We start from the raw sequence: 9,873 nt of genomic DNA, 5'->3' as shown, positions 1-9,873 counted from the left end.
AGACATTGGCTACCTAAAATGAGTAGGCGATAAAGGCACAAAGTGACTAGCTTACAAGGTTTCAAGGGGGAGTTTAGTTTAATAGGGTGTGGGGGAAAAGAGTCCCCACTGAATAGTTTTCATCTTGTCTAGATGTGTCTGGTTAAAAGGGATGTGGATAAGATTTTTATGATTCAATAGTGAGTAATTGTTATCATGACTAATTGCGACTGTCACAGTTGTAAAGGTAGAAGTTTTGTAACAAAAACGGGAGTAGTTAATCTTACAGTCCAGAAACAAAGGACCCTAGGGCCATCAAGGGGGAAGAGCACAAGTGGAATGCGGGACCTTATGCAGAGAAGCAGTGACACCAGAGATGGAGGCAGAGATGGGAACATGGAGAGAGGGAGCAGCTGAGGATTCTAGATTCATGGGAAAAGAGGGACTAAGAGATGGCGGCCAGGAGGCAGACTTGTAGAATGTGTCCTTTGGTGGTGTAAATTACTATATATGCCTGAGTGTTTAAAAAAAAAGAGAGCAAAAGTGAATAGGAGCTCTGGCAGCGTAGTGGTTACGAATCAGGCTGTGAACTGCAAGGTCAGCAGTTCGAGACTACCAGCTCTTCCGCAGGAGAAAGATGAGGCTTTCTGCTCCTATAAAGATTTACAGTCTTGGAAACCCTTTATAGGGTCACTATGAGTTGGAACCAACTCCACGTCACATAACCACCACCACCAAAGTGAATAGAGAGAAATACCGTTAACTGATGGTACAAGGTGGGGATTATAATCATTTTAATGAAACAAGGTGTATAATTTGTTGAATGTAAAACTGATGATGTGTCCTGTAAACGTTTGCTCAATTCACAATAAAAACCTTAAAAAAAAAAAAAAAAAAGACACAGACAAGACAAGACATGAATGAATCATCCAGACCAGGGAGATGATCATGGTGTCCAAAGGATTCACAGCCTCGTGGCTAATTATAAACCATTACTTCTTAGTTGACTGGACTCAATAGTGACCCTATATGACAGAGTAGAGCTGCTCCCTACAGTTTCCAGAATTATAAACTTGCACTGGTGCAGAAAGCCTCATCTTTTTTCCTTGGAGCAGCTGGTGGATTTGAACTGCTGACCTTGTGGTTAGCAAACCAATTTGTAATCCATTATGCTGCCAGATCTCCACTGGCTAATTACAAAACATGTAAAACAGTAAATCTGTCACAGAATTAGTGCCAAATCAATCCATCCGATGCGACAGTTATTCACAGGTGGATTCAGGATTCACACGCTGAATTATCTAGTGCCAAGCTTATCCCAAAGGGAAACTGAAAATGACTCAGATTAGACAGTTCCAGGGATAACTTCACCCGTGGACAGACTGGGAGAGGAGACATCATTACAGATACAGGAAGACCAGCATCCTTTCCCTGTACCAGGGAGCCTCTGGATCCCCCAATCATTTTTTGTTGTTGTTAGCTGTTGTCAAGTTGACTCCTGATTCACTGACCCCATGTACAAAGAAATGAAAGGCCGCCAGTCCAGTGGCACTCCATGATTATTTGCAAATCAGATTGCCGTGATCCATAGAGTTCTCATTGGCTAATTTTCAACTTCCCTTCTCAGCCCTCCTCATCCGGAAACTCACGCAGTTGAAATCTGCTCAGCATTAAAGCAGCACTCACACCTCCACTGACAGACAGTGGTGGTTGCGCATGAGCACATTGGCCAGGGAGTAACCGGCTCTCCCCCATGGAAGCTGAGAATTATATCGTTGACCTACCAATGTCTGCCCCTACCTTTGTGTCTGACTCTTCCATTATTCCTAGGTCCTGAGCAACGAAAAAACCCTGACCCTCAAAACTGTGCGTCAGGAAGATGCTGGAAAGTACGTGTGCCGAGCAGTGGTACCCCGAGTGGGAGCCGGGGAGCGAGAGGTGACGCTGACTGTCAATGGTGAGACCACTCAGCCTAGGGTGGGGCTAGCAGTGGGGGAGAAGAGCCCCTGCATCATGGTACCTGGCATTGCCCCAGTGGGGAGTCACATTCCTGTCCCTTGCTGTTACCTCCCACTATGGGTTGGTAGCGCTGATTTCCACCCATGTAGAACCTGTTGGAACCCAACCCTGCGTGAGGACAGACCAGGGTTTTGTTTAATTTTGTTTTGATGTTACCATAATTTCCTCATACAGGCAGGCTCTAGGTTATGAGCTCAGTTCCTAACTGTATTTTAAAGAATTTGTAGATAAATCAGAGCAGGCACATATGGTTTTTAGTTAGCCTTACTTTAGTGCAAGAAATGACTAGAAGCCTTCTCAATAATTTAAAAGCTGCATGTGCAACAGTGAGGGTGACTATGATGAAGAATTTGTTGCAAGTAGGGGCTGGGTCAATCCTTTCAAAGTGAGGGCACATTTACATAACATTAAAGGGCAAGTACAAGTTGTGGATACTTCAGAAGTTTATAACTTGGGTGGTTATAAACCACCTGTGTATCCCTTCTTCTTTGTTGCCGCTTAAGGAATCTCAGCCTTAAGAACCATAGCTCATGAATTTTATTCGGGTCAAAGAAGACAGGGTCAGAGAGCCATTGAGCGGCCAATGTAGAATCCATAGTCACCTCTTTGACCTACCCAAAGTATCTATGATCCTGGTGGGAAATTTAAGGAGACATCTCTGTGGCTCCTGACTGGCCTCTTCTCTGCATTAGAGCCACAGAGCTGAGAAGATCTGTGGTCTTCCCCTGGGACCAAGTATAACATGAAGAATTATAGCAGGCGCATGTTTTCATAATTCTCCAAGACAGTAGTTAGTAGATGCCTATTAAGTGATACATGTAGGGACAAGGGTGTCAGAAGAGGTCTAGATAATGGGATGTAAAAGGTCATGGTGATCTGGGAGCACCAGAAGGAAAATTCCAGAAGTCCCTGCCATGTTATGTACTTGGGCATGATCAGAACCAAAACTGCTGGTGTGAGGGGGTAAGAAATGGAAAGGTCATCTCTCTGCCTTTTCCAAATGTCCTCACTTGGGTGGGTTTCAGATTTCAGGCCTCACCTATGCCCCAAGCCCTCTTCTCTACCAATACCCCAAGGCATTCATCCAGATGTTTGTAGGGCGTTTGAGTCCAAGAGTCCCCGCTCAAGATCAGCGCCCTAAGGAAGGGCTGAGCAAATATTCTAAAATCCGCACAATTCTGCTTCATCTTAACCCAGGAAGTGCCCACTATTCTTCCTCCTCTATTCCCCCTTCTTCACTAAAATACCAAAACCAACTTGGTGCCTCTTCAACTCTTCCACTCCATGTCCCCATTAACTAGCCCCCGAGGGAGTTTGGCTCCATCCAGACCCCAGAATGCTCAGAATGCCTGAGCAGAACCTTGAGCCTTTCCTATGTGTCCCCAGGAAGCCACCAATAAATTGGTACTGCAGGGCTAAAAATAACAGCATCTGATCACGCCTCCATTATATCCATGGCAACACGGCTGCAGCCTTTTCCTGCCGGGGCCCAGTGTCTGACATGGTCATGAAGGGATCAGTGGAATCGACAGCTCCCCGTAGCTAAACTGGGGACACTGGAGAGTTGGGGCTGTCTGTGACAGTGGCCAGTTCCAGTCTGCTGCCCCGTGACCAGCATGCTGGGGCTTTCAGACTCCTACATGCTGTCCAGGGTCACCATACCTAAAGCTGTGAAATTAACATCCTCCTTTCTCGGGGGTGAGTAGGGAAAGGAGGAACAGACATTCCATTGCCATTTTAGATGGCAGACATTTCCCCAATAGAGACTTGAAGTGGTTTCTTGAGGAAAGAGAACAGCCCCTGGGGGAACTCATGCTTGGGAAGGACATTCTTGGCTGGGACCTGGAATTTACCCAGTGCTTAATCTGTGGTCACTGGGCTCATCTTTCCAAACCATTCCTCTCCCCTCCACTGTCCAGAAACTAGGAATTCCTTAGGAAATGGTTCTAAAAGCCAACAGGCAAATATATGTGTGTTTATAGGCTTCTTAAAAGAAAACAAAAATCAGGGATGAGGTTAGGAGCTCCCTCAACTGCTGGGAAGCAGAATGTTGAAGACATTGGAATGAAGAGATCTGCTGCTTTGTTTTTTTTTTCTGGACTTATGGAGCCCTGGTAGTATAGTGGGTTACATGATGGTCAGCAGTTCGAATCCACCAGCTGCTTCTTGGGAGACCGATGAGGTTTCTGCTCCCATAAAGATTTACAGCCTAGGAAACCCTGTGCAGGGACACTAAGAGTCAGAACTGACTCAACTATATGTTCCTTGCAGCAGCAGTGTCATTTTGTCCTGAGGCAGGGGGATGGAATCAATGGCTCAGGGGAAGAAGCCTGCCCAGGGCTCCTATCCTATAGTGGAGCTGTGGTTTGGAAAGTCATGTGAGCATGTGCTGAAGGGATCTGACATTATGTAAGGATTCAGAATGAGATAAGGCTTTCATCCAAACAAGCCCAGCCTATGGAGATGCTGACCAGTGCCCACTAGGAAAGGACTGACACAGATTAGGCTCAAACCCAAGATCTGTAGGAAGCAGGAAGATGAACCATACCACTGCTGTTAGCCTTTCCCAACCTCATTTCCCTTCATTCTGATTTTGTTTCCTTTTAAGAAGCCCATAAACACACATGCATTTGCCTGGTGGCTTTTAGAACCTCACCCCCACGGAATCCCTAGTTCCTGGGAATGAAGGGGAAAGGTTCTATGGTATCATCACCTTCAGTCAAGAAATAAAACTAAGCACCATCCAGGCTCCTAAAATATCCTCCACTCCTCATCTCCTTTGGCCCAAGACCTCCTTGGTGCTCAAGGATTTTATGAGACAAAAGAAGGGCTTAAAGTCACTGAGGCTGAGATTCCTACCTTGAGGGTCCCCACATCTACCTCATTTGCCATCCTAAACTCGACAGAAGTCTGAGTATCATTTCCCCCCTTGGCTGAGAGCTACTCATAGAAATGCAAATCTGTTTTAATTAAGGTGCCTAATAAACAGCAATTATGTTTGCAGCAATTTTTGTTTTGTTCCCAGCATAAGTTTGCCTGGTTTCCAGGTCTCTTGTTCCTCCTCTCTATGCTCTATTTCTTGCTATCTAAACCCCAGGAGGAGGCCTGGTGTGGCTCTGTGGGTTAATACGCCAGACTGCAAAGCCGTTTGAACTGCAAGGTTGGCGGTTCAAGCTCACCAGCTGCTCCTCGGAAACCCTATACAGGGCCACTATGGGTCGGAACTGACTTGATGGCACTTCCCAACAATGACAACAACCCCCAGGAGGTTTCTGTTCCTACACCCATCACTTCAGCAGTCCCAAAAGGCCTAGGTGACCTGAGCAATACTAAACCAACCATTCTCCTCATCCCTGTCAGACGGGAAAGATGTGGGTTAGATATAAAGCAGAGCAGATAGAAGAGTTGCTGGATGCCCCCAAAGGCTAGCCAATGCAGTAAATGACCCACGCACTCTTGGAACCTAACATTCATGAACATCACACACACAGTCAGTTTCTGAACATTAGTCTCATCTGAGGCAGTCTGGGTATGAAAGGAGACAAAGCAATGAACTATGTTGTTATTATGTGCCGTGGAGTCGGTTCCGACTCATAGCGACCCTGTACAAGGGTTTCCGAGGCTGTAAATCTTTACGGGAGCAGAAAGCCTCATCTTTCTCCCGCGGAATAGCTGGTAGTTTCGAACTGCTGACCTTGCAGTTCACAGCCCGATTCATTACCGCTAGGCTACCAGAGCTGCTTAGAGGTCTTATAAGGCCTCCTAAAACAAAGGCGCAATTCTGGCTGTGAACATGCCCAGCGCTGGGTGATTCCCAGGGTGTTTCCCAGCCCTTGGTAGAGCATGCTAGTTTAGTTTCCTCCCAGGCAGGCCCAGCCCCGCAAGGACACACAGTTTCTTAGGCAAGTGCTCCCTCTACTGGACATCTGATAAATCCCTTGAAATTGAACAGCTGGCTAATGTGGAGGTGACATTATATTGGATAGTGGCTCTTCCTTAAGTCTCCACTGTCCCCTCCTCCCTTCCCAGGCTTACCACCTCCATCATAAAGCTTTTCCTGTCCTCTGGTAGAATTATTTCCTCTTCTGTGAAGTCAGTTAGCACTTTATCTGTACCACTCCACGGTACTAACACTCACCACCTTTTATTATAGTTATTTATATCTTCTGGGAATTCTGACTTAGAAGCATTCACTCATGATCCCTTGAGAGGTTTACAACAAAATGTCTAATCTATCGAGTCCCCTACCTGGTACTTTACTTTGTACATACAGGCCTTCAGTAAATGTTTGCTTAATGATTAAACTAATGAATAATCTTCTGAACCTGCTGAGGGAGGTGGGGCATCCAGGGATCTACCCTTCCCAAATCTGTACTGTGATGCTGTCTCCCTAACAGGACCCCCCATCATCTCCAGCACCCAGACCCAGCACGCCCTCCATGGGGAGAAGGGCCAAATCAAGTGCTTCATCCGGAGCACACCACCACCAGACCGAATAGTGAGTCCTGTCACCACTGTCACCATCACGGGAAGGGTCATCTCCGGGGGCATCTCTCCTGGCAGCTGTGTGGTCCTGGTAGCTGGTATACCCGTTGGGGCTTCAATGGGGAAAGCTGTACCTACCTTGTCTCTGATGGAAAGGCCTTGTGAAGACAAATTGACAGCCAGTCTCCAATATCAGCAAAGACACTGCTCCCTGAGCTCATCTGCGAAGAGCACTGAAGTCCGTTCAGCCATTCAGCGGAAAGCATACTGATCAATCTCACTGAAATCTGCCTCCTAGGAGCAGAGGGGCAAATGAGTGAGGCCAAAGAAACCATTTCTTTCCCTTTTCTGGGTTCAAGGCCAGTCTTTGGAAAATCTTTTAAAGAGAGTAAAGTTTCTCTTTGGCACACTCCTTTCTGTGCCTCCCAGAGTCCGCCCCTATCAATCTCCAAGTTGGCATCATTTATTAAAAGCTCTCACCTAAAATAATTATTCCCCTTCCCTTCCTCAAAACTTTTACCCCCTTGCAATGCAGCTAAGATCATCTGAGTAATTCCCACTTAGCCCTCCCGAATATTTTCATTTTTTAAATAATGCAAGGTGTCCCTGTGTGATACAAGCAGGTAAGCTGCTTGACTGCTAACAAATATTAGAGGTTCAAATCTACCCAGAGCTGCCTTAGAAGCAAACCCTGACAACATGCTTCCAAAAACTCAGTCATTGAAAAACCCTTTGGAGTACCTTCTTATTCTGATATGCATGAGGTCGCCATGAGCTGGGGTTATTTTTCTTACCCAAGTCCATCTAATATAAGCAATATTGGGGAAATATATTATTGTTAGAAATCCCAAATGCCTAAGGCAATCCTTCTAGAAGACAGACCCAGGGGTCAAGTCAACAAGGCAGTTCTAGCTTTTCACAGTGAGGTCGAGCCAGGGAGGGCCAGATGCTGACCCGGCTGTGAGCCCCCCTGTGTGGCTGCTCATAATGCGTGTGAAAGGACTCTTAAAGAACTAAGACTGTCAGCCTTGTGAACACACGTTGCAGGCATTCATTTCATTCACCATTTGAAAAGATTCACAAAAACATTACAAGAATTCACACATACAACTTATCCAGACACCTCTTTTTCACATCACTATTTTTTTCAAACATCATACATATAAACTATTCCATTTACTCTAGAGCTATGCATACCATCCTTTTCTTCAGAGATAGATAACTCTATGCTTTAGGCAGTGATTCTCAACCAGGGGTGATTTGGGTCCACCCGTGAACCTTCCTAGCACTCATCTGTCAGTTTGTCATACTGTACTGGCCTGCGTGTTGCTGAGATGCTGGAAGCTGTACCACCAATATTTTAAAGACCAGCAGGGTCACCCATGGAGTCCTGGTATGGCACTGTGGGCTACTGTGTCAGACTGCAAAGTCGTTTGAACTGCAAGGTCGGTGGTTCAAGCTCACTAGCTGCTCCTTGGAAACCCTATATAGGATTGCTATGGGTCAGCATTGACTCAACAGCACTTCACACCAACAAGGGTCACTCATCGTGGACAGGTTTCAGCTGAGTTTCTAGACAAAGACAGACTAGGAAGAAGGAGAGGCAGACTCCTTCTGAATGTTTAGCCACTGAAAACCTCATAGATAGCAGCAGAATATTGTCAGCTATAGTGCCAGAAGATGAGCCCCTCAGGTTGGAAGACACTCGAAATACATTAGGGGAACAGCTGTCTCCTCAGAGTAGAATTGACCATAATGACATGAATGGAGCAAAGCTTTGGAGACCTTCATTTGCTGATGGGGCACAACACAAAATGAGGAGCAACCGCTGCAAACATCTATTAATAACAGGAACATGGAATGTACGAAGTATGAATCTAGAAAAATTGGAAGCTGTCAAAAATGAAACACAACTCATAAAGATCCACATCCTTGCATGGTCAAGCTGAAATGGGCTGGTGTAACCATTTGAATCTGACAGTCATATGGTTTATTAATAAATAGAGAAAAGATTAAAGTTGTCAAAGATTTCATTTTGCTTGGTTCTACAATCAACACTCATGGGAGCAGCAGTCAAGAAATCCAGTGGCATACTGCATTAGGCAAATCTGTTTGCACAAGACCTCTTTAAAGTGTTCAAGAGCAAAGAGATCAGTTTAAGGACTAAGGTGCATCTGACACAAGCCATGGTATTTTCAATCATCTCATGCATGTGAAAGTTGGGCACTGACTAAGGAAAATAGCAGAAGAAATGGTACATTTCAATTATGATGTTTGAGGAGAATATTAAAAGTGCCATGGACTGCCAGAAGCACAAACCAATCTGTGTTGGAACAAGTACAGCCAGAATACTCCTTAGAAGCCAGAGGATGAGACTTTGTCTCTCAAACTTCGGACATGTTATCAGAAAGGACCAGTCTGTGGAGAAGGACATCATGCTTGGTAAAGTGGAGGGTCAGCGAAAAGGAGGAAGACCCTGAAGGAGATGGATTGGCAGGAGGTGGATTGGCACAGTGGCAGCAGCAATGGGCTCAAGCATTACAATGTTAAGGATGGCAGTGTTTCATTCTATTGTGCATAGGGCCACTATGAATTGGAACTGACTCAGTGGCACCTACCAACAACAGGGCATCTTTATCAATGTCTGCAGAGTGATCTGGATTTTCACAGTTAGGGGGTAGGGTACTAGTGGCATCTAGTGGTGAAGGACGCTGCTAAACAGACTACAATGAACAGATCATCTCAGATTTCCATAGTGGTTAGGAGTTGGTCTGCTAACTTCAAGGTCAGCAGTTCGAAACTACCAGCCATTCTATGAGAGAAAGATGAGGCTTTCTACTCCCATAAAGATCTACAGCCTTGGAAACCCTGCATAGGATCGCTATGAGTCGGAATCGACTCTACAGCACATAACCACCAAACACCACCACCAGAAAGTTGTTAGAAAATGTGGACTAATCACTAATAGTGATTCCTCCATGACTATCACATCCTTCCAGTCAGAGTCTTAACACATTAACACGTGGAAAGTTGCTTTTATTACTTACAACAAGAAGCAGACAGCATACCAGACCAAATGCAGATCCCTTTTTGAGGCAGCTCCCTCTTGACTGGGCTGGCTGGAGATAATGGCTCTTCTATGCTTTGGATCACAGGAAAAGGGCTCAAAGGAGGCCTACTTCTGTTGATCCCCCCTGGTCAGATAGACTTAGTTTGCTAAGGGTGGTCCACCTAGCACCATAACCAAGGGACTCTGAAGGTCCATTGGCCAGCCATTTTTAAACCCCAAAGCTACATGTAGAGCAATATAGATTTTTCCAACTGATCAGCATAAAGCAGGGCAAAGGAAGGTGGATAACCCTTCCCTTTAAATCCTGCTATCAGCTCTGG

At 45.6% G+C, this 9,873-nt stretch overlaps 1 protein-coding gene across 1 annotated transcript in view; it reads left to right on the top strand.

Moving 5' to 3' along the window:
- KIRREL3 (kin of IRRE like 3 (Drosophila)) overlaps positions 1-9,873 on the top strand; it is an 881,737-nt gene that overhangs the window by 856,748 nt on the left and 15,116 nt on the right. Inside the window, exons 10-11 of the mRNA XM_006874577.1 lie at positions 1,810-1,936; positions 6,396-6,496. Of these exons, the coding sequence (XP_006874639.1) occupies positions 1,810-1,936; positions 6,396-6,496 (228 nt within the window). The remainder of the gene's footprint in view (positions 1-1,809; positions 1,937-6,395; positions 6,497-9,873) is intronic.

Source organism: Chrysochloris asiatica, unplaced genomic scaffold (assembly GCF_000296735.1).
Source record: "Chrysochloris asiatica unplaced genomic scaffold, ChrAsi1.0 scaffold00287, whole genome shotgun sequence".
Lineage (NCBI taxonomy): Eukaryota > Metazoa > Chordata > Mammalia > Afrosoricida > Chrysochloridae > Chrysochloris > Chrysochloris asiatica.
Note: the sequence above shows the minus strand (reverse complement) of the source record. Positions and strands in the feature narration are given on the sequence as shown.